At 50.6% G+C, this 24,197-nt stretch overlaps 8 protein-coding genes across 8 annotated transcripts; 6 read left to right on the forward strand and 2 right to left on the reverse strand.

Annotated features, from left to right (window-relative positions):
- Positions 1-2,205: 2,205 nt before the first annotated feature.
- Positions 2,206-4,419, forward strand: eng2 (putative GPI anchored endo-1,3(4)-beta-glucanase; the record flags this gene model as incomplete). Its single annotated transcript, XM_041686370.1, has 1 exon — positions 2,206-4,419. One exon carries the CDS (start codon positions 2,206-2,208, stop codon positions 4,417-4,419), a length of 2,214 nt encoding a protein of 737 aa, XP_041540361.1.
- Positions 4,420-5,039: 620 nt separating this feature from the next.
- AKAW2_21536A (putative NRPS-like protein biosynthetic cluster) lies at positions 5,040-8,358 on the reverse strand (the record flags this gene model as incomplete). Its single annotated transcript, XM_041686371.1, has 4 exons — positions 5,040-6,170; positions 6,219-7,230; positions 7,282-8,039; positions 8,089-8,358. 4 exons carry the CDS (start codon positions 8,356-8,358, stop codon positions 5,040-5,042), a joined length of 3,171 nt encoding a protein of 1,056 aa, XP_041540362.1.
- Positions 8,359-12,264: 3,906 nt separating this feature from the next.
- AKAW2_21537S (uncharacterized protein) lies at positions 12,265-12,799 on the forward strand (the record flags this gene model as incomplete). Its single annotated transcript, XM_041686372.1, has 3 exons — positions 12,265-12,441; positions 12,496-12,625; positions 12,672-12,799. 3 exons carry the CDS (start codon positions 12,265-12,267, stop codon positions 12,797-12,799), a joined length of 435 nt encoding a protein of 144 aa, XP_041540363.1.
- A 140-nt stretch (positions 12,800-12,939) lies between these two features.
- Positions 12,940-13,683, forward strand: AKAW2_21538S (uncharacterized protein; the record flags this gene model as incomplete). Its single annotated transcript, XM_041686373.1, has 2 exons — positions 12,940-13,285; positions 13,346-13,683. The coding sequence occupies 2 exons, from the start codon at positions 12,940-12,942 to the stop codon at positions 13,681-13,683; spliced, it is 684 nt and encodes a 227-aa protein (XP_041540364.1).
- A 1,681-nt stretch (positions 13,684-15,364) lies between these two features.
- Positions 15,365-15,784, reverse strand: AKAW2_21539A (uncharacterized protein; the record flags this gene model as incomplete). Its single annotated transcript, XM_041686374.1, has 1 exon — positions 15,365-15,784. One exon carries the CDS (start codon positions 15,782-15,784, stop codon positions 15,365-15,367), a length of 420 nt encoding a protein of 139 aa, XP_041540365.1.
- Positions 15,785-17,633: 1,849 nt separating this feature from the next.
- On the forward strand, positions 17,634-18,186 carry AKAW2_21540S (uncharacterized protein; the record flags this gene model as incomplete). The annotated part of the gene is made up of 2 exons (XM_041686375.1): positions 17,634-17,996; positions 18,109-18,186. 2 exons carry the CDS (start codon positions 17,634-17,636, stop codon positions 18,184-18,186), a joined length of 441 nt encoding a protein of 146 aa, XP_041540366.1.
- Positions 18,187-18,193: 7 nt separating this feature from the next.
- On the forward strand, positions 18,194-19,791 carry AKAW2_21541S (uncharacterized protein; the record flags this gene model as incomplete). The annotated part of the gene is made up of 3 exons (XM_041686376.1): positions 18,194-18,353; positions 18,400-18,414; positions 18,464-19,791. 3 exons carry the CDS (start codon positions 18,194-18,196, stop codon positions 19,789-19,791), a joined length of 1,503 nt encoding a protein of 500 aa, XP_041540367.1.
- A 1,266-nt stretch (positions 19,792-21,057) lies between these two features.
- AKAW2_21542S (uncharacterized protein) lies at positions 21,058-22,745 on the forward strand (the record flags this gene model as incomplete). Its single annotated transcript, XM_041686377.1, has 3 exons — positions 21,058-21,171; positions 21,233-21,969; positions 22,022-22,745. The coding sequence occupies 3 exons, from the start codon at positions 21,058-21,060 to the stop codon at positions 22,743-22,745; spliced, it is 1,575 nt and encodes a 524-aa protein (XP_041540368.1).
- Positions 22,746-24,197: the final 1,452 nt, after the last annotated feature.

Below are 24,197 nucleotides of genomic sequence, written 5' to 3' on the forward strand. Positions count from 1 at the left end.
ATAAGTTTATAGAGGGACGCACTGTTGTGGAGACGAGTCTAGACAGATGGGGCTAGGCGACGGGGCAAATGACACGCTCATGCGGATCCAAAGGCACATGGAAAATTTTCATCGAGGGCATGCACATGCGGCTAATTGCGTGGAAGAGTTTTTGAGCCTATGGCAACTGGTCCTTACAGCTATGTCTGTCACTCGCCGTCTAGCAAAGTAAATCCTAGCAGGATTGGAGGTCCAACTGCTCAGGTTGTGCTTTAGATGCAAGGACCGACGGCTTGACGTGATGTAAGCAATGTTGCAAGAAAGAAACAAACAGTTATATGTCTCTGGGTGGCTACTTGGAATTTCCCTTCTATCAGGTTCTCTCAGAAAATGAACCGAAGATATGGCTGTGATGGTCCAGTTTGTGCGACGGGAATCGGTCGAAATGACAACGAAAGCCATGCACGTAAGGGGTTGTGAGGCTGACCTTGGTCTTTAAAAGCCAACCTCAACTTGGAATATACGTAAGCTTGTACTTCGTCACACATTTCCTGATGAATGCTTAAGCGGTGGACAATAGACCGCGCGGACATTGCGTCAAGGGCTTGGATTTGGACAGAGATCAATGTTTACCAGCGGCCCATGGAATGGCTACCAAGTTAGCATCGCGGGTTATGGGGAAAGCCATAGGTCAACCATTCGACTGGAATACGTATCGCAGAGAAACGGCATGATTGGTAGACACTAGAAAACTTAGAATCAGCCAAGCCAGCTAGGGTATAGCGGCTTTGGGAGGATGGGATTACTACTCAAGATAGTCGTCGCCAGAGGGGCTTTGCCATTCCAGCCACAGGGGAGGCGCGCGGTCCCGTGGCTCACCGCGCTAGTCCGCTTTGGACTACGCCTGCATTCTTCAATCCAGGATTCCATCTCTCATTCTTTCATGCGCCTCCATCTCCAATCTCTCTGTGGATCGAATTATCGGGTTTCAGCGCCCTTTCTTGATTCTATCTGACCAGGAAACGCGATCGCTTTACGCACGCCGTGATGTGGCTTATCCAACCCCAAATATTCTTGTCTCTTCTTTAGGTGATCCTCCAACTTCCGCCATGTCGGCAACCAAGAAACAACGGCGTGGTCAGCCCATCCCCACCCGGTGTCTAGACTCAATTAGCCTACAACGTCGGCTCATCCTCTACTGGACAAGAAGGCATGTTCTAAAATAATTCGCCTTTCACGACGGAGTGCATCCATCTCCGATTTACAGCCCAGGCCACGGAGTGGTGCCCCGGATCGGCAATCTCGTCCGGTTGCTCAGCGATCGCGACCTGTCAGCTCTTGATGGCTTGGGAATGTGACGGTTGCTGCGATAGTGGCATGGACATCGCCAATTCTCTTTTGCTCGGTCGCTGGGTCTGATGGTTCAGAAAGGGAGTTTCAAAACTGACATGCATCAAGTTCTCGTTTAAATTAGGACCTGGCTTGTCAAACGTGAAGAAAAATACTACCCTTGTGCTAGTGTCGAATCTTTGGGCTTCTCCTGTTTCATGTCATCCCGCCGAGCTCTCTGGTCGTGTTTCAGGCTCCACCATCATGGTGTTGCTCTTTGTCGGTGATCCACCCGACATGCCTGGCCAAAGAATGAAGGCTGTGGACTCATCAAGACGCATTCTGTCTGTAACCTTCTTTTCGCTCTGATTCGTCGTGTACCTGCCGACCCCTCCCAGGCACGAACCGTCGCCCTCCCAATGGGCGGCAACGAGCCGCCCAGTGAATGGCCCAGGCGACAAGAACACTCAAGCTGATTTGTTATGGATCTTGAGAATAATGCTAGTGGTCTGCAGCCACTTGCGCAGACGCCACGCTAATTTAGATGTCGGGGTGTTGCTGTTATTATTTGTATATCGCCCGGCCTACCCCCGGTCTGCGTCATGCTCCCACATTGTTGTGTACATTCTCTACATATTTCTCCTTTCGCCCATCCTTTCCCTACATACGTTCTCTATTTTCTTATTTCTGACTAGCAGTTGATTTCTGCACTTCCTGTCCTACCTTCCTTTTCGCACTCTGTACGCCTAGAGGGCTACTTTCCATTCTTTTTCGTCCCAAACGTCGATCGTTTTCGAATAAATCCCCGTTCCTAAAACCTCTGGTTTCTCTAATCCTTCAAAGTCCTCGGGACTTTCCTTCTCTAATCGCGCAATTGCTTGATTGAACACAGTGACAATGCCTACCTCATCCCTACTATGGAGCGTAGGGTCGCTCGCTCTTTCATCGATGATCTTGCCCGCCGCGGCCAGCGGTTATCAACTCGTGGAAACCTGGAAGGGCGAGGATTTCCTGACGGCTTTCGATTTTTACACAGGCGCTGACCCCACGAATGGATTCGTCACTTATGCGAATCAAAGCTACGCCGAGAGCAAGGGGCTGGTCAAGGTCAACTCGAACGGTAGCTTCTACATGGGTGTCGACCATACCACGAAGCTGAGCACCAACGGCCCTGGCCGGGAGTCGGTCCGCATTGGGAGCAACAAGTATTATGACGAGGGTCTGTTCATCATCGACCTCGAGCACATGCCCGGAAGTGTCTGCGGTACCTGGCCCGCCTTTTGGTCCACAGGCAAAGACTGGCCTACGGACGGTGAGATCGATATCATTGAAGGTGTCAATAAGAACGAAGCCAACGAGATCGTCCTGCATACGAGCGGTACCTGCCAAGTTTCCAGCCAGAAGATGACCGGCACACTTTCCTCCACGGAGTGTGGTGAAGACTCTGGTACTACTGGATGCGTTGTTGAAGGTACTCAAGGGTCTTCTGGCAATCCGTTCAACGAGAACGGTGGCGGTGTCTACGCTATGCAGTGGACAGATGAGTTCCTCAAGTTCTGGTTCTTCCCCCGTGGTTCAATCCCCACCTCTATCACCAAAGGCGACCCTGATGTCGCTGCTTTCGGCACTCCGATGGCGCACATGCAGGGCTCATGCAGCATCGCCGAACACTTCAAAGCCCAGCAGTTCATCTTCGACACCACATTCTGTGGTGACTGGGCTGGCGGAGTCTACAGCACCTCCGGCTGTCCTGTGAGCGATAGCAGCAGTTCCTTCAAGAGCTGCGTTGCTTATGTCGCCGAGAACCCAGCGGCTTTCGCCGAGTCCTACTGGGAGATTAACTACATCAAGATTTACCAGACTGGCGTCGCAGCCTCCGCCTCTGCTTCTGCTTCCCGCGTCGAATCTGCAGCCACTGTGGTTGAGACCGTCTCGTCTGTTAAGGAAGTCACCAACTCCGTTGTTGCGACCACTGCCGCTGCTACTACTGTTGCCACCACCGCTGATGCCGAGACTGCTACAACCATGACAATAGCTGAAACCACCACTGCCGCCGCAGCAACCGAGAGCTCTGTCGCTGATGAGAACGGCTCTTCTGCATCGACGTCCACCCACTATGTTACTATGACCACCACTATCTGCCCGATTGCTGAGAGCTCCTCTGCCGCGGCCGATCTGGCTGGCGGAAGCTCCGAGGCTACCGAGGGTAGCAACAGCGAGGGCAGTTCTGCGACTGCAACACCAGATAGCGTCACTGGCGCTAGCGCTGAGTCTAATGGTAGTGAGGGCTCTTCTGCCACTGAAAGCACCCCGTCGACTGCTACTGGTGCAAGCGCCGAAGCAAATGGTAACGAGAGCTCATCTACTTCTGAAGCTAGCAGTGTTGCTTCTGGAACACCATCTGATATCAGCACCACCGGTGCGAGTGCCGAAGCTAATGGCAGCGAGGACTCCTCTGCTTCTTCCGAGGCTAAAGCTGTCGCTTCTGCCACCCCATCCAGCGTCACTGGTGCAAGCGCCGAGGCGAATGGTAACGACAGCGCCTCTTCGAACGCTGCAACCACGTCCAATGTGAGCGGCGCAAGCACACAAGCCGGTGATGATGAGAGCACCCCTGCATCTGCTGTCGCCAATGCCGGTTCTTCTGCTACGCCTGCCTCCGTTAGTGGTGCAAGTGCGGAAGCTAATGGCAGTGAACAAAGCGCTGCTGCAGCTGCTTCAAGTGTCAGCGGGGCAAGTGCTGTGGCTAATGGTAGCGAGGGAAGCTCCAGCCAGTCGTCGGGGTCCCAGGCCGGATCTGACTCCTATGGCTCTGTCCCTTCAAGTGCTGCTGCATATGGCAGACCTGCCCCCAGCTCGTCCAGCCATGCATTTTCCACTGCACCCTCTTCTAGCGGATCAATCCGTCAGCCAACCTCTGCTGCCGCTGCCAACAATGATGCCGCTGCTACCCAGGGCAGCTCTGCTTCCGGATCTAAGTCCGGCCACTTTGGCTCCGGTTCCTCGTCCGCTACTACCCCCTCAACACCTGTCTTCACTGGTGGAGCAAACAAGTTGACTCTTGGTGCCTCCAGCGTTGTCGGTGTCCTTGCTTTTGCTCTGTTGGCTTAGCGGGTGATTTTGGTACTTTGTGAATTACCCACATTCATTCTGCTTATTTCACATCTCGTAGGGAGAGACTTTGTTTGCAACCTACTGTTTTTTTATGTACTATAGGCTGGTTGCCTTGCTTGAAGCATTCCACTTGCCATCCTGGTCCACACCCTTCGGTCGCGTTCGATATCCGCCTTCTTTCGGCTATACTTTGAGATTCCGAGCATAGATAGTTAATCAATAGAACAAGATACACTATCCATGATTTTGTTGGAAGATTAATAGCCGAGTACTCAATAAACCATAGAATTTGTAGTATCCACTTGCGTTATACCATCTCGTCATGTGACCACAGTGACGATCCAGACCGGTGTCTGAATCGTCACTTCCCCAATTGTCAACCATTGCACCACTTGCAATCATCACTCTTCGTCTTCTCCATCGCTGATACCAGCTTGTCTTTTGTCTCTCTGATCTAAAGAATCACAAGGTATTACATCTTACTATCTTGAAGTTCTTCATTATAAAAATGGTCAATTAAACTGCTAACTCCAAAGCCAAATGTGGTATCTAGAAGATCGTGAACTATTTACAGACAAATATCGACATGAAGAGATCACCGTAGTCTCATGAGCCCTCTAAGATGACTTCCATCGCTTCAACCAGTCCTGCGCATACCGAGCGAGGATACCATCCTGTACAATCCTCAACCGACCATTCCTCAGCGTCATACTGTCTTTCTCTGCTTTCTCAGTGAGAAACCTCACCGGCTTCGGGGCGCCCTCACTGTACATTGACTCATAATGAGCCGTCAACTTCACAGCAGGGTTGACCATCTCCTCTCCTCGAGCTTCACTTTCGCGAAGCATCTGCAGCCAGTTCTCAAACGGGACGGTCTCGAATGAGAATCCGCTGCGTCTAAGTGTATCGAGCAAAGATGACCATGTGAAGACACGCGAGTTGCAAAGGTTGTAGACGGTGTCGTCGACCCACTCGCCGGATGCTGTGCTGTCCCAGCGCTCCTCGAGGGAGTTGAAGGAACATGCACGGGCCAGTTCAAGCATGGAGCAGGCAAGCTTGTCGACGGGCAGCCAGGAACATGTGATGTCGAGATCAGGCAAAGCTTTCAGGGTCAGAGCTGAACGGATCATCAGAGGGATGGCCTCTGAGTCGTTCCATAATCCCTTCTTCGAGTGGCCGGATACTTGTCCGATCCGAAGGGAGTATGTGCGTGCACCAGCTCTGCGAGCATTGCTGACGATCTTCTCCCCGATCAGTTTTGAGCGTCCGTATCCCATCTCAAGAGCGCTAGCAAGATCTTCGATGGGAGTCTCGTCTACGTCAGACGAGGCGCCGAGAGCTGTTGAGATGGAGGAGCAGAATAGGAGAACTGCTGGCTCAGGGAGGTTCACGGATAGGGAGAGGTTGATGAGATTTTGGAGTCCTTTGATGTGAGGCTCGAAGCTCATGAGGGGAAGGTTGAAGTTGACGGGCCATGCGGTGTGGATGATGAGAGACACGGATTGTCGCATCTCCGCCATCATTTTCTCACCGACTCCCAGGTCAGGCTCTTCAAGAGAGCTGGTGAGAGCGACAATCTTCTGCAGTCGGTAAGGAAGGACTGAGAGACCTTTCTGTGCGAGGGTGTCAATGACAGCTTTTTTGGGCTGAGATCTCCGAGTCAGGCAGTACACGGCAGACACACTGTCGTCGTTCAGAAGCTTGTAGAGAGTGTGAGCGCCGATAGAACCAGTTGCTCCAGTGAGGACCTGCACTTGTTAGTCGATGACTCGATGCAGCTTGTGAGGAAGACTTACAACACTCTTTTGCGTTGCCGCGGAGCTGGGGCTTGGTGTGTGCCTCTGGAAGGCGGAGTATTTTTCAATGAGTCCTGGCATCATGGAGACCTCATCCTCAGCCACATCTTGCTGACCGGACTGAACCAGATGAATATGCTCTGCTAAGCGAACAATGTTTCCAGTTTCGAAAGCGACATTGTGGCCGATGTCCTTGGGGTCCTCTACTTTAAAGTCCCTCAATATTAAGCGACGGAGATGGATTGCCTTCAGGCTGTCTAAGCCCTCGGCGAAAAAGTCGGAGTTGGTAGTAGAGATGGGGAATCCAAGCTCTTCGTGACAGAGCTTGATCAAATGGTTCTCCGTTGCGGTCAAGTCCAGCTTGAGAGTTCCGTCGGCTGTTTGTTCGAGTTTCGTATACATGTCCTCGATGGTTTCTTCATACTTGGCATATACCTGGGCTCTGATCATTGATCCCTTGTCTGTACGAGGACAGGCGCAGTCAATAGGCAAGACAAGGATCATGTCGCGAGATATTTGAGAAAATTGCTCCGCCCTTGAATTGGCATCTTCCACTGTTGGCCAAAGAAGATCCAAATACTCTTCATCAGAGAACATCTGGGAGTTTTCTGTGCGGAAAACCAGCAAGCCAGGAACGGCTTTGTTGACACCGACAACAACTGCTTCCTGAACAAGAGGGCTCTGCTTGATGCAGCCCTCGATTGGGAGAGGGAGGACCTTCTCACCATTGACAAGCGTGATTCGGTCATCCAGACGCGACACGTACTTCCATCGGTCGGCAAGAGTTGGGTGGGGAGTGAAGACGTCGCGAGAGTGGTATGAGCCAGGGGGCTCATTGGAATTTGAGGCCGTCAATGCAGGGTGGCCTTTGAGGTAGACGACTTCATAGAGCGCGTCACTGATGGGTTTCATCCAGATAAATGGCTTGATGTTGTCGAAGAAGCGCATATAGTTCCAGAAGGGATCTCCTGCTGGCCGAGAGATCGACTCGGCGACCAGGCCGGCTTCCGTTCTAATAGCGAGTTAGCAACACAACTAGCTGAGAATGCTGATGGATACATACAGCCCGAATGAACCACCGAATCTAACACCCTCGTCTACAAGTCTATCACCCAGCTCGTCAGGGCATGGTGCACCGCCGTATGTGACAGACTTGCAAGCTCTCAGCGCCTTCAGCCCGCGTGGGCTGTCGACAAGGAGTTGGAGTAAGTATGGTACGCCCTGGACCGACTCGGGTTGTGCTGCTTCCAGCGCAGCAACAGCCGTACTTGCGGTCAATGGCAGAGAGGCATCCCACATGTATGCTGTTCGTCGCATATACATGGCTTGCAGGGCTGTTGATAGCCCGTGAAGATGATACCATGGCAATGAATTGAAAGAAGTGAACCCAGGACCCCGCATCGGATGCGTCATCAAGGCTTTGTGACTTAAGAAGAGAGGCTTGGGGGTACCTGTTGACCCTGAAGAGTGCAGGATCAGAGCAATCTTTTCGACTTGGAGTTCGGGACGACGACTCCGACATATCACAACAGCATCAGAGTCTTCTGATAGGTCCTCTGGAGAAGGTCTTTCGATGATTGGGCGACACGCAACTAACTTTAGACGAAGGACTTCACCCATTGTGGCGCGAATATTCGGCGATTGGCCATAGAGTATTGTGTTACAACCGACCGTGTCTAGTAAGGACACACACGCTGTGGCCGATAGGCGTGGTGATAACATCATGACCGTATATCCGAGTCTGCTAAGAGCAAAGAATGTGATCACCATGTTGAGATCTGATAGGGTGAAGAGAGCAACTGTTGCTCCTTCTTTTCGGGCCTAAGAGAGGGTCAGCTTCACACTTAATCTGCAGCGTTATATCACATACCGGCTTGAAACCGTAGTCCATTAATGTGCAGACCGCATAGTCGATCATGCAGTCAAGATCCTGACCGTTGAAGTACTCATAGGACACGGATCCGTTTTGAGAGGGCTTGGGATAAGCCAAGATGGGATGTTGAATATAATCAGCTGCTCGCAGGCGAATCAAGTCATCTAGGAGATGAAGACGGCCGAAGCGTGCAACAACCTGTTCTGTGGTGTTTGTTGTCGGCTTGGGGGCCTGGTCTGTGACCCCTTCATACTGAGGAATTCCCATGATGAAAGTTGACGAAGCTGTACATCAGATAAACCTGAGATGCTGATGCTGGGGGGAACCAGGGCCTATTTAAGTCCAAGAGCCAGGCTGAGGTGGGTGGATACATCGACCATTTTTGCTATTTCGCCTGGAGGTCGGCGGAGATGAACCGAGTCCGGACCTAGGAACAGTCGCGGCCTGTTGGTTCCCACAGTTTGGGTTTCCGATCCCTGCACAAAACGAAGCGGTGTATGACTAGGAAACGCAAACTGTCAGGCTGATGATCTCCACTGGGAATGACGTCCTCTCAGACACTAGGACCATCAGGAGAGTTAATTACAGGGGCCACTACGTATGCGAACTGTGGCAAGTCCTAAAGCTAATCAGAACCCTAAAGCCAGCACGGGCCCAAATCTGGCCGGACCATGGATGCACGATCGCGATCAGGTGCTGTCAAATCAAGGAACAGAGCTGGCCTGATTTGGTCTGGGATGACACCAATGCTCCTGCCTGTCCGTGCGATGGTCCAAGCTGACTGGATGACAGCGCGCGGGTGCGGTGAAATTTGTCAGTCACACTGCAGCAGATGATGCACGAGCGGAAGCACAGTTCGCAGCATGATGGGCTGGTTGCATAATGTTGCATTCCGCGACATAAGGAAGACCCCCAATAGTGCAGGGATTGTCAACAATCAGCGTCCATCCAGCCGAGGGACTAGGGCAGGCTAGGATGAACTCCCGCCCCAGTAACCGGGTTCCCGGCCCAGGAACCTGGATCGCGCCCTCGGGAGTGGAAGATCGATCGCTGATCAGCTTTTCTTACAGAGACAGCTAAGCAGTGGACAACCCCTCTTTGCTTTGTTTTTCCTCTATATTTGTTTTTTTCCCTCCTCGGCTTTGTTCGCTCCCTAGCCTTGGGTTTGGGACTTTTGGGGAGGGAATGCGAGGCCCGACGTCCTCTGAGGCTGACAAATGCCCACCCTTCCCAAAATAGAGTGTCACGGCAAAATTGGCTGGGGATGCTGTCTCCACCGACAAAAGACGATGTACCCGTGCAGAAAGCCATGTCCGAGTACTCGTGTTCAACCTTCCTCGATGGCCTGTTTCTGACCTGTCTACTGGAGTGGGGCCTTAAGAATCTGGCTGTCGCAGACTTCAGCCCCGGTCTCGACGGGGCATCTCCGTTCTATAGTGAAAACAACCGACCCCTTGCACTGTCAGGAAGTACGGAATACGGCGGACAGTGAACTCGTCTCACGCCTGCACCGCCACCCGAGATGGCTTGGAATTGAATTCGTTAGTTTAGGTCGAGTCATTTATTGTCATACTAGCCATAATGGCCGCCCTTCAAGTCGACGAACTGGCCCGTGCACCGGACTTCTGCAGCTGGTACTTTTCTCCTTTGCATCCATCAAAGCCCGGTACTTGGCCAGTGCGGACCGTGCGAATATCCGCAATACCGGAGCGAGGTGCTCGATTGACAAATTCTCCGCCTCACTCCTGCTCAAATTTCTTTTCTCCTAATATTATGCTCTATATGATTATGACTTCGATATTGTTTCTGGATCTGAAATTGGTTTCACATACAATGCTTGCCACTGGAGCTAGAAGATTCTGCAACACGGTAGCCCATCATTGATCGATTCTGCTCTATCAATAGGTCCAAATTCCCATCCGATCGGAACGCCACGAGCTGAACTCGGGTGGGTCAAACCAAGCCGTACTTCTTACGATGTGACCTGTCCGACGGAGGCAAAAGTCCTCCGCGACTTGCCGGGAAGCGCCCTCTAGATATTGCCGCTGTTGAAAACTCACCTGGCACATAGTACCACCCGATGGGGCCCCGGCGCTACGATAAAGGTATGTACCCATAACTTCCGTCCAAAGTGGAGCGACCTGGGCCGGGAGGTTGATCCGCCGGTAACATTGCAGGTTTGGGATTTAGTTGCCATGAGGTGCAGACTGAAGGCATCAATGCTGTCAGTATCCATTGTGGTTGGCCTATCGACTGCTTTCACCTGCTTTTAGCCGCTCACCGAATCTTACACAAGCACCCCTATCGACAATGCCGGCTATCCGATCCGCCACCCTAAGCCGGGGAGCTGAAAAAGAAATGACCAATATTGGGTTACCAGCGCATGATCTATCTAATCTCCCGCCTTTTATTCCTGAAATAGTGCGATAATTCGTCACGATTGGCTGGTCCGTGTACCAAATTGCAGCCGGGATTTTAACGTAAGGCGGAATTGTTGAGGGATCGACGGTCTAGCCCAACTAACCACCCTATAGCTCGCATCCATGGACATTCAGGAAAGATAAGCACCTTTGTGTATGTGTGGTCAAGAGTCCGATTCAACTAGCTAAGGCAGAAGCGCAGTTCCTCCCCGATGCTTGGGCCATAACAGTAACATCGATAAAAAAGCAACAACTAACACTTGACACTACACGGTAGAATGACTGGACCGGGGAGTAAACAATGATCTACGCGGGTGTCACCACGGCCGGTTTCCATACTGTTGGTATGACCCTGCAGTTCATACAATTTGTCGCCTCACTCCATACTTATGAGGTACTAGCACCAGGCTAGCGACAATATCATTTGGACCCGAGACTGCGATACTGCGATCGCAAACGTGTCGGACAAATTCATAGCTTCGTCGATCGTATTGCACACCACACTCAGACTTTTAGTTAGAAGATGATACGCTTGCCTCACACGGCGATAAGCACGGACCTGGAGTCTATTTTGCGGCCAGTCTAGACCTGACACCAATCGGATTCCAGATACAGGTCTCTACCCAGGTGCCTGGAACGGATCCGTATGGTTTGATATCGCAACAGTGCCGGAATACTCGATACACCATCCGGTAGGAGCGCCTGGTTGAAACATTGGCTTTAGTAGCAGACCCCGAGGAGGGGTTGCTTCTTTGTTGCTATGTTGGGCACATCTGTGTGGTCAGACCAGACGATCTTACCTAGCGATCTCCGCGTCGGACAGACAGCTAGTGGGAGCCATAGCTTCATACATAAAGCACACGTACATACATACTTACTTACCGACATACTGACTCTAGAGGAGCTTGGGCCAGCCGGAGCGGTGGCCATCTTACGGGGTCTGACGGACATTTAGCATTTAGTACTTTCGGAGTGGCGTTGTGGCGCTGGTCCAGGAACAGGGTAATCGGGAGGCCCCAACCCAGCGGTACTGTGCATCTATCTAGCGGGAAAATCTCTTACTGAGTGTGTCTTAAACAATGGGCGGAGCAGCCCGGATTACGACAAAGTTCTGCATATGCGCCAGGATTCATTGAACTTTCATCAGGAGGAGGGGAGCAAAGCCCGTGCGAAAGTGACCCCAGGCTATTGAAAGCCATTGCCACAGATAGATTGGGCGTCCCGTAATGGGAGGAGGTTCGTCAGCTGGACCACAAAAAGTAAAAGCCTGGGGAAAATAGTCGGAAAAGATACGGCTGGACCATCTTCAACCTCTGCCCCGTGCGACGTGATTCATGCGGCGATGCGTCTGCTACTGCTATTGTGTCATGATGATCTGTGGCCTCGCCCGACAATCTGCATCCGGAACTATTGGAAAAGCATCGACACAAAGTCCCAGATTGAAGTGTCCTGCAATTATCCTTGCCTTGGAGTCCCGGCGGATGCGACCGGCCTGCCAGGCTTGCTTTTTCCAGGAGTCCGGGTACGGGCATCATTGCGCGATTGCCATCCTTGCTGATTGATCGACTGCTTGAATTATTGGATTATTCCAGTTCTGGGTCGGTTTTCTGTCCCGCGGAAAGTGCTATATAATCCCTTAACCTGCATGTTGTTTCACCGCTGCTACATCTTTGCATCTCACGCATTCCCATACCACCCAACTATAGCATAGTCTTCTGTATCCTCTCACATTTACTACTTTGTATGATAAAAGATGGCTGTCGACCAGTCCAAAGTCCTCTCCCTAGTGGAGACCATCAAACAGACAGCATTGCAGGACCAAGGTGCATGCCGCTCTGCACAGTCGCATTTCCAGCTGCTCGGCTTGATCGACGAGCTGCGTCTTGCAGTTGAGACTCCTACGGAGACGGTGCTGCGCTTGATCTACCAGGTAAGTTGCTTCTTTCCCTTCCGCTCAGGCGATTATCGCTTAACGTGCATGCAGCCACCGCAAAATGCAGCCCTCCGCACCGTTATGGATCTCGGTATCTTCCCATTGTTGGTGGAGCAAAGCAAGTGCGGGATGTCGGCTACAGAGCTGGCGGCACAAACTGGTGCTGAGCGCGGATTAATTGGTAAGATGATCGCCAAAGTCTTCACGGTCTCTGCTCATACCTATAGTCCGTCTGATGCGAGTCATGACCGCACTGGGCTTGTGCGCAAACCCAGAATCCGAAGTATACATTGCGACCGACAAGACCGTCGCACTCACTCAGCCGATCGGAAGAGATGGCATTCCTTGCATGTAAGTCGCTATATTGATTACCTGCACTATTGCATGCAATATTGACGGCATAAATACGATCTGACTCTTCCCACTCTCGCTAAACTTCCTGACTATTTTCGGGAACACCGCTACATCTCCCCAAAGGAGTATGCCCGTTCACCCATGCAATGGGCAGTCGGGAAGAGCCAGTTTGAATGGCTTGCGCAGAACAAGCACCGCCAATCGCTCTTCAACTCGTACATGTCTAGTCGTCGTCATGGCAAACCGAGCTGGTTTGACGTGTATCCCGTCGAGCGATTGACGAATGATGCCGTGGACCACCAGGAGGCTGTTTTCCTCGTCGACGTAGGCGGCAACCAAGGCCATGATCTGGTGAAGTTCCAGGACAAGCACGCCGAGGTCCCTGGCCGGCTTGTCCTACAAGATTTGCCCAAGGTGGTGTCTCGCTGTCCTGGAGGGAGAATCGAAGGAATGAGGTACAGCTTTTTGGACCCACAGCCTATCAAGGGTATGCAATATCTCTCACGGACCTTCAATCGTTTCACTATCAAAGCTAACATACACACAGGCGCCAGAGCATACTACTTCCGCGCTATCTTCCATGACTGGCCAGACCACATCTGCCGCAAAATTTTGGTCAACACCATTTCTGCCATGGATCCTGAGTACTCCCGCATCATCATTTCTGACTTTGTTCTACCGGACACGAACGCCCCGCTCCTGCAGTCATCGCTGGACATCCAGATGATGAGCATCGGGTCGGGTGTGGAGCGCTCTGAACGCCAGTGGCGCGAGCTGCTCGACGAAGCGGGATTGGAAATCACCGGCATTTGGAACAGTAACCCGGGGATGGAGTCTGTGATTGAAGCTGTACCCAAGCGAAGCCAGCGCTGTTCCAGTCCTTGATGGCGTAACCTTGATACCTCGTTTAATGTTCTTCGGCGTTGGATCTGTCATATTGTCTGTGCGCGTTCTGTTTTTGAGTTTCGTTTAGTTTCGTAGATATCCCAGTGGTGGCTAGCTGATTCGTTTCTGATTGTTAATAATATAATGTGATACGAAGTCATCAATCCCTTGCTTGAAGCATCTCTTATTGAACCTTTCTTAGTAATAGTCACTGCGTCACGGCTGACAGCCGAACTACCTATTTCCCGGCCGTGTGTATGTGGGGGGAATATACATATGTCATGCAATAAATGACTGAAATCGAACCCCCCCCTTGCCGATAAATAACCTTTTCTTATATATATTTGTCTTCGATGAATTCTGCAGCTGCAGAACCCCGTTAGGTGACAATCTCGCATAATTGCCTTCGCAGTTATGTTATAGAAGATGCAAGAAGCTAAAGTTTACTTATTTTTATACTACTGCTACTATTAGTACTAATAATTAGTGTTTGGGTTCTTTTGCCCCTCCATTCCCCTCATCTCGCTAGTTTATTCAACAGCTTGCGTCATAGATTTATCCTATATCCCGCATGCGTGCATGCATATATCGACATTGTATTTCCTGCACGATTGCCGTTTCAGATGCACGGGATGAGGGAGGAGGGGATTGGGCGTGCGGTGTCATATTGTAGGTAACTTTATGTTTTGGGTGGTGGTTTGGGAAATGTGATGGTGATGGTGATGGTTTCACCGCTAGTATAGAGTTTCTTTGTATGATATACTTAGTCCATCTTTGTTCATAGTGGGTGTGTGACTAGTAAGAGTTTATAGTTGGCTGAGATATATAAGTAGTTAAGAGAGAGAGAGAGAGAGAGCGATTCAGGCTGTCACAGATACACAGATGTACTGCAGTGTGTTCAGTTGAAGTTCTTTGTGCGTTGTTCACTCGTGTTCTGTCTGTGGATATATATATTAAGTGTTATATACCGTGATCCTTGCCCATACTATAGAACCAAGTACTAATCAAGGGAATGGCTAACTACCAACAAGATAAGAAGAAGAAGAACAAGAGTAAGAAGGTAATGTTCCCCCCAACTTAACTATACATACTGAGTGCTGAAACTAACGATCACTCACTGGTTCAGTTGTTTACTGTAGGAACCATTTCTGCCACCCTGTCTGAAGGCGATCAAAAAACATACAGATTGCCGAATGACTTTTTCGGAGCTGTACGAAAAGTATATCCGCTTATAGCCGTCTATATCCGCACTTTTTGTTGCGAGGTCGATCGAGTTCTGCCGGTTTAGGCGGTAAGCGGAGCGGTCGGGATGGGCAGTAAGTATTTGGCTATCGCGGGCGGGTTTCTCTTACTGGTTTATTGGAGAAATTGAGGTAGTAGCTTAATAATGGACGGCGATGATGGCAGAATTATTGTCCCAGGGGAAACCTGTTTACTTGTGACTGAAATAACTAACCCATGGGATGACATGGTTCTCATTCTACTTTTAGTAACCCCTTGGGCCTGGTTATTTGAACCGTGGATCATGGTCCTAGGTTAAGGCGTGCCTGTTTGCTTCTAAGTATTCGGTCATGTCCGTGGATTGACTTTGTGGCTATGCTGTTGTTCTTGCTTTTATTTTACCTAGGGATTTGTGTCATATCATAGAGAGCCATGAGAGTTGGTTTGATATTCTTCTGGTTTACGAACGCTGTTTTCTGGTGTCCTGGTTAGTTGGGTTTGATACGGTAGTGGTACCTTCTAAGCTTCGAGCTTTAACCTTGTGGTTAATCCTATTCCTCAGAGCTGAGGCTGGTGGTGATTGGCTGGTTGGTGGCTCCGAGTGTTCCTTGTTTTTTGCTGGTGTTATTGCTGCTTGTTGTTTAGGTCGTCGTTCGGTAGGGCGAATTCTGAGCAAGACCAGGTAGGTCGGTAGATAAGACGGTTCCCTCTTATACAAGCTATATCTCTCCATCATGGGATCCACTATCAGGTGGCAATCACCGATAGGTTTCCCTAATGCCGTCTCCAAACATAACCTAGTACACTCCTTGTCTTTCACATACCCTAGTAAATCATTGTTGTGTCGAAATTCTGCGATACTCTCCCATAGCTTTACCATTGTTAGTATCTCGAGTAGCCTATATGATTCCGTACACCCTCTTCCGCAGGAAATATCTGCACCCTATGGAATCTCGTTCGGCGTCTTCTCGACGGTTTCAGAGCGATCCGTGATCAGCGTGCCTATTTAGTACGTTGCGGCGCAGGGGTGATTCCATGTTAGAGGTAAGAGATCTCGAGGCTTTGTGTATCTTGGAGGGGCGGTGTTGGTAGGTATAGCCTATTTATTTACTTTGTCCTGTCAGTTATAATAATCCAGCGTCTATTGCTTCCGTAGTGGATATTGGGGCAATGGGGTAGATAGGTGGCAGTAACACACCGAATCCACTCCAGACGCGAGTGCATGATTCTGCGATCTGGCGTTATGGCTTTTGCAACGAACTGGCTTGATGTCCTCTGGTGTATGCGACACGAGCAAAGAACGTAGGATGAGGTATCATTGATGGATTGAGATGCTAGAAGAATAAGCCGCTTGAATTCATGGCATGAAGGTGTTCTATGGATGACTGCTAAGAACAAACACTGTGGCAGCGCCCGCACCAATAGTAGTATGCTCAGCAGCAAGTGTGTAGATATCCATTGTGTAAATGGGGGTGCTTGATGATCCTTTAAGGATGGTGGTAGAGAAGGGGAGAAGGTGAGATCATCGAAGACCGGTGGGTGTTTGCATTGTTTGGTCGTTCGGCGGAGGCGGTCCACTTGATGCCTGAGGAGTCAACGCCATCCTCCCCTTCTCTCTCTCTCTCTCTCTCTCTCTAGTGACAAATATAATCCTCTACTCCTTACTCCATGCCTTCTGCTCTCATTGTCACACTAGGATATGGCATTGCATCAAGAAGTATACCTTGATCCATATTAAATGGAGAGTAGCAGACTTAGTAGCCATATTGCTACAACGACTGTCGCAGCGACCGGCAAGGTATCTTGCCTGAGTTGATCCATCTGATTAGCCTTGGTCACCACGAGCAGCTAATCTGAGGGCCGAATGATACTCAGTAAACAATGATCGACAGGCGCGTCCCACTCGATTGATGGCATCCATTCTTTGGTCCAGTCGCTAAAGTGGAGCAAAACTAGCCAACTCAAACTGAGCTTAACATGGAACAATAGCATTGGGCAGCTACACTCTCTAGTACACTTAATGGGAAGCGGACCATTAGCACACAGCGTTTTGGGGACAACCAGACATCCCATATTAATGTCTTGATCAGGGGTGATACTTGTCGACCTCCCTTAATAGCCGACAGGATGACATTTTGAGTGTCATTTGACAGCTACAGCTACAGGAGGCATAATCCCTAGCACATGCGCATGCAGAGTAATACCCCAATATATATAAGAGAACAGGGAGAAGAAAGGCTGCGCATCAAGTACATCCTTTCGATGTCTAGCTGATGCCAACTTGAAGCATGTTCAAAGTAATTTCGACAGCTCGAAAGTAGACTGTCTTCGCCACGACTGCGCCATATGACCATACTTCTGAGACAGACAAGACTGGGCACCTCTTCCCAGGCAGGCTTGGCCGCCCTGTCGTGATATCACTACAAAGACGGTTAACCTGATTACGCACTTGCACCGGAAGGCGGCCTGGTGCAGATGCAAGGCAGAGTGGCGTTGGCCGACCTTGCCAATGTGAGTAGGCCAAGAGCTGAAGCAATCCTTTCGGAGTTCTCTGAAAGGGCAAATCAGGGCTGTCGTGATTACTTGGAGGCAAATTGAAGCAGTTGACTGGGTGACTTGGTGAGCCCGGAGACCCCCGTAGAAGCAGGATACTCGGTACACGAGTTGCCTTTCTGGTCAACAATGGGTCGCTAAAACTGCCGATTGGGTTCTGCAATGAACATCGATGCATGCATATATTGTCTATAAAAATGCAGTATCACATCATGTTCTGTGATTGGTCATATTCTGCTTACTGGACGCCTGAAGATCACCAACCAGGCTCGAACACGAATTGCGCCACGATGCTGACCATGTGTCCTAGTGGTGATCTAGGCTTATATCAGACTGATTGGACTTCAGCCTTTCTTGCGATGAAGGATGATTGGATGGCTCTCTCGAGATTGACTCAAACTCAAGTGACCCCAGAGGGCCCGGTAAGGCATCGCCCGAGCACGAACTACAGCAAACTCTTGCCATTCGTTTGTCGATCAGCTGAATTCATACATGAAGCTGACTTCATGGCTTACAACAAGCTAAGCCCTGCATATGCGGTGAGTCAACCAGCCATCCTGCCAGGCTATTGTTATCTCCACAGGATCGACAGTGCCCCGACACTGCCAACTCTTTGGACACCTCAGCTGATGGTGGGAGCGGAGCTGTCAGGCAATGTCGGCCCTTTTAAGCGCAATGTCGCCCAATCTCGGCACCGGTTCTTTGAGACTCCAAGCTGCTACGAACTAAGAACAAAATGAGTCTCGACCCGTGCAACTGCTTGTGCCCGCCAGACCGTCCGACGCGAGAGCTGGTTCTCTGTTTCGATGGAACAGGGAACACGTTCCGCGTGGACGGCGGGGATAGCAACATTCTCAAGATCTTCCGCATGCTAGACCGCAAGAAGGAAAACCGATGTGAGTTACCTTGATAACTGTACTGGACACTGGCTGACGTGATTAGACTGTTACTACCAGCGTATGTTGCCCCACTTGAGTGATATTACCAATTATTAACATGATGCCAGCCGGTATTGGAGAAGACATCAGGCCTGGGACCTTCGCCAACGCGGCTGTCCGTCCCTTTAGCAACATCGCCCCAAATGCGATCATCGATGAGGCGCTCGCGACCTCATTTGCCCAGCATGTCATCTATGGATACCGTTTCCTCGCTCGCCGCTGGATTCCCGGGTCGCATATCTACCTGTTTGGGTTCTCGCGTGGGGCCTACACGGCACGATTCCTCAACGAGATGCTTGACTTTATTGGATTAATTTCAGCCGATAACGAGGAGATCATGCCACTTGTCTGGGAAGCGTTTACATCGTACAAGTTTGCCAACAGTGGCAAGGAATCTGAACAGGCCGAGTACTTTCTCCGCATGTGCCGCGACACGATGTGCCGATCCGTGGGCCGCGTGCATTTCCTGGGCCTTTTTGATACGGTCAACAGCGTGGCCAAGTTCAACATCTACGATGATCATAGAGACATGCGAATCCAGCCGAAACCGCGAATCATGCGACATGCAGTCAGCATTGATGAACGTCGAATCAAGTTCCAACCAGTGCTGTTCGAGAAGCTACGGGCGCATGGGAGGATCGGCCGGGTGAGTACATGGGCTGAGCGGGCGGACGTTGAGTTCTGGGGTAGCGACTTGACGGCGTCCCCAGAGACGGAGTTCGAGGAGGTCTACTTTTCTGGCGACCATAGCGACGTTGGTGGTGGATGGCCGCGTGAGTTGGGCCGAGACTATGTAGCCAGCCAGATCCCCCTGATGTGGATGGTCGAGGAATCCATCGAGGCCGGACTTACCTACGAGCCTGAACAGTTGCATAAGCTTGGCTGCTTTGACTTCAGAAGGCAGGAGCACAGCAACCCAGAAGTGATACACCAGGCTGAGCGAGCTATCCTGCATGATTCCCTCATGTATGACTCGGGCAAGACTCTGGAGACGTTATTTTGGCGAGTTCTCGAGTGTCTGCCCATAAAGCGCCCCAAAGTGGCCCCAGATGGAAGAGTGCAGTCGACGCGATGGCATGTCGGGGGGTTGCGACGGCCGCTGCCACAAGGGGCCAAGCTGCACTACAGTGTGATTGAGCGGCTCAAGCGGGACCCGGACTATCGGCCCTACAATCTCGGGGTGGGAAATATGGCGGAGGTGGACGAGGTCATCGAGGGATGGAGGCATATCGTGCACGACAAGGATAGCGGCCATGATAAGGAGATCGAGGAGGCGGAAGAGGTACCCGGGGACGAACGGACTCGGCGGCGCAGGACGTTGTGCGAGTATTATGTTTGGAAGAGGGAGGCTGTGGATGGGAGGCCGCGAACTAGGCGGTCGGACTTGTGCTGCTGAAGTTGATGACTATGTATGATAGACCATTGCGAGCGTTTTTTGTTGTTGTTAGATAGTATTTTTAGTTGTTTATACATTAACTTGATGTACTTGATACCACCGTGGGATGACAACCGAAAGCTCATGCATTTCGAAGTAAGTGCTGTCGGAGCTAGTCAAAGATTGCTTCTACATATGTATGTACAGGAGCAGCACTCTCGAGGCTAGTAACTAGAGGTGAAACATTATGATCAATTGGAAATAAATCTTGAATTTGACTCTATCTCATTCTTCTTTGTCATGCGGGGTGAACGCTACAGGATCCCAGTAATGACTACCAGGACTACGCAACAATGCAGAATATCAATCAAACTAGATGTCTGGAATATATATCTAACCCAGTGTTACTCATCTAGACAGTTCTGATGGATTCGGCGGTGAAGCCGAGGTAGTATTTACGTGTTGTATGTTATGCAATACAACCATGCTCAATAAAATATGGTAACTCAAATATATACACTATATCCTGAATGCTGAATATGATAGAGAGTAGACTCAATTCATTCCCTGAGGACATTATAAGCATGGACAAAGTATCTTGGGTGTACCAACACGACCTTGATGCCTTATTCATGCCTGAGGAATAAATGAGACGGGGTTTAGTCCAACATCCGGGCAGTGCCGTTGAGTGTAACAGCAGTTCCCCCGATCGGTGATTGGATATCTCATTTAATCTGCAACTAGATCGTGATTTACTACTGTCAAACAGTCTGATTCACCACTGATATATGATAGGATGTCAGTCTAAGGTTGCCCAGATGGAATGATGTCCCTCCAAGGATTTCACGCCACCTGCAAGAATCCCAGCTCGTGTCACGCAAATCCCGAGATTGTCGTGGCCAGTCAGTCTAATTGCCAAACGAGCTGCCCGGTGACTGGGTAAACCCTAGCTTCGTTCACCATCCTCTCGGGTCATCCGAGAGAGAACTGCAGAGACGAGCCAAGAGGCCAAGCTCGCTCATTCCGGGGTAGCAAAAGGCGGGGTAACTGGGACCCAAGCGAAGCCAGTCCGGGGGGGATTCTGTTGTTTTGTTGGTCTTGGGGCTACAGCAGATTCGAGGGCTTCTCGGATATCCCGACACCGGGTCTTCCAAGGGATCCAAGTTACTCCGCAGGATCTACCCTGTGATGATGACCTACATAATTGCCGGTCCTATGCCAGCTATTACAGCGCTACAGTGAAGTACTCCATCCCCCTATTTGCTTTATCCTTCTACCATCACCACCATGGAAGACGAAAAAGCCAGCTTTGGCCATATCGACCACGCCGCGGAGGAACATGGCCTCCCGGACCCCTCCAATGAAAAAGAAACCATGACTCCCGCCCCTAATGATCCCCAGGTACGATCGTGATCGCCTTCTGCTACGCCGAACTCACTCTGTGTACTTGCTAACATCTCAGAACTGGTCCACCGCTGCCAAACTCACCACTTACCTGACCATCTGCTTCTACACCTTCCTCGCCAATGTCAACAGCAGCAACTTCACCGTCGCCACCAAGGCCATCATCGCCGAATTCCACGTCTCCCAGACCCAAGCCGGCGAGCTCGTCTGCTTCAATGTCTTCCTTTTCGGCGTCGGCAACATTTTCTGGGTCCCACTGATGCGTGTCATCGGCAAACGTCCCGTCTATCTCATCTCCATGCTCTTCCTGTCCATGATGAATGTCTGGTCATCTCGCGCCACCAGTTACGGCGAGCTGCTCGCCTCACGCATCCTCTCCGGTTTCGCCGCAGCCGCAGCCGATGCCACCGTCCCAGCCGTGGTCAGCGACATGGTCGCTCCCCACGAACGCGGCCACTACCTGATGATCTTTCATCTCGCTCTGACCGGTGGGCTTTTCCTCGGTCCTCTCATTAACGCATACCTGGTACAGGATGAGAATTGGCGTTGGATGTGTTACTTCCTTGCTATAGCAGTTGGAGCAGTCTTCGTGGTCGCCATTTTCACGGTTCGCGAAACAACCTATCTCAGGCGACATGCCACTTCCCAGAAGACGAAATACTGGGATTGGCTTTCCATCACACGGGGATACAACCCGGATGCATCGTTCCTCCAAACTGTCTGGGACATTCTCCGTAACGCGATGTACCCTCAACTCCTATGGTCGTCCTTCACCATTGGAATTTCAGTAGGATGGTAAACTCCCTCCGTTATGCTTTCTTCCCCAAGCCCAAGCTAATGAGTACAGGAACATCGTCGTCCAACTCACCGCATCCCGCACCTTCACAGCCCCGCCCTACAACTGGCCCGCAGGCAGTATCGGCCTCCTCTCCCTCTCCGGCTTCATCGGCGCCCTTCTAGCCTTCTACCTCGGTGGACGTCTCATCGACATCCTCTCCACGTATTATACCCGACGACGCGGGGGCCAACGACTCCCGGAGTACCGACTCCCTGCCATCATCATCCCCGGCACGATCGGACCCGCGGGGATCCTCATCTTCGGACTGTGCGTGGCGAATCAGACACACTGGGCTGGGGCGGCGGTAGGATACGCCATGCAGGCATTTGGAGTGGCAGCTATTTCTAATGTGGCGGTCACGTATTCGTTGGATTGTTATAAGCCGGTGAGTTTACCCCCTTGCATGGTGGCGTTGGATAGTGCGTGGTTGGCGGGAGAACATGAACATGACCATAAACATAAACATGCTAACGATTTTGGCGTTTCTCTGCTTCAGATCACGGGTGAAGCTCTGGTGATTATTTTTGTGATTCGGAATACGATCGGAATGTTGTTGTCGCTGTATGCGGCGGACTGGATCGCAAAACAGGGCGCCGCGAAAGTGTTTGGAGAGATGACAGCCATTCAGGGGGCGAGTATATTGCTGGCGGTGCCGTTGTTTCTTTGGGGCGCTGGCCTACGCGAGGTGACGGGGCGGTATGGGCCCATGAAACGGTTTGTGGGAGTGTCTTAGATTCATTTCTCGGTAGTTGATACTATGAATAATGATCTTGTCCTTCGCTTAGTAGATACTAAATAGTGATTAGACTACGGCATTTGGAAATAAGATGATGACGCAGAAGTCACTCCGCCGAGTGTCCACTCCGTATCTCTGGCCTGGGCAGATAGGGTAGACCGGATATCGCCGCGGAAATGTCATCCAGAAGAGACACTTGTAGGGTTCGGTTTAGTGGAGGTTATCTAGTAGGGGAACTATCTGTTCCGGACCAGATTTCCTTTTCCGTGCTTTCAAAGTCTATTATATTAGGTGCCAGTAGTCTCTCCACAGGGGCGACCATTTGTCCAGTTCAAATTAATATGAAGCTATCGCGCATGTAAGTTCAATGTCCCCCCATCTTTGATCCTACAGATTCACACCCGCACTATTTGAAACCAATCCTTCAGGAACAGCAGGGGAAAGGTGATAATCAAGCCATGTGCGCGCCAGAGGGATCACTCAGGGATAAGTGTTAGAGTTTTTGTACAACCGAGGAACCGAATACGATCCACTTGACTGCTTGGTTGGTGCGGAACTAGTGTTTAGTGCGTGGCGCACTTTTGCCTGGCAAGCTATGGAGTAGATAATCATCATGATGATTCGAGGAAGTCAACTTTGTAATTTCAGTTTAATATATCTATCGAAATGGTCTAGCTAAATAAATCGTGGGCTATACTGAGTTGTTGACTAGTTCGGGGCACTTGTCTCGTATTCGACGGGGCAGATGGCAATAAAACCCTCCCCGGCATTGGCTCGGTTGCCGAGATGATGGGTGCCAGACCCATGGGTCTGGGTCTGTTAAGTTGCTTCCTTGTCATAATGACTGGTGTCAAACAATACTGATAATGATAATTACTGATAATGATAATAATAATAATAATAATAATAATAATGTGTTCTGTTATATTCTGTGTCTTTTGAAAGAGGTGGCGAGGGAGTAGTACAGCTAGGGGCAAACCAACCAACCCCTATCTATCATGGACGATCACTCTGGTTAGTGGTTACGCGCCTCGGTTATCTGGTCGACTCCACCCCGAGGGAACATGCTACTGCCAGTCTAGCAAGTAGTGCCATGGTGAACCTGGCCCTGCAAGTGTAAACCTATGTGTATGGAGTATCCACGAGGAAGTGGATAGAATGAAGCACGATGCCCAGCGTGTGCCTGGAGGGCCTGAGCGTCATGAAATCCCGATCGCACACAATCCCTCAATCACTCCAAATGGAAATAATGGAAACTCTGATCAATTCAGCTAACTATACTCGTTTAAGACGTTGCTCCGCGCCATTCTGATCATCCGCCATTCCCAGACAGGCATCATGATTGCTTCTTTTCAATGGTGGATGTGGACACTAAACAGCACTGGAATCATCATTCCCTGCATCGAAGCCACTTCTTCAATGATGATCAAATCTTGTTTCCTGCTCTAG

Source organism: Aspergillus luchuensis, chromosome 2, assembly GCF_016861625.1.
Source record: "Aspergillus luchuensis IFO 4308 DNA, chromosome 2, nearly complete sequence".
Lineage (NCBI taxonomy): Eukaryota > Fungi > Ascomycota > Eurotiomycetes > Eurotiales > Aspergillaceae > Aspergillus > Aspergillus luchuensis.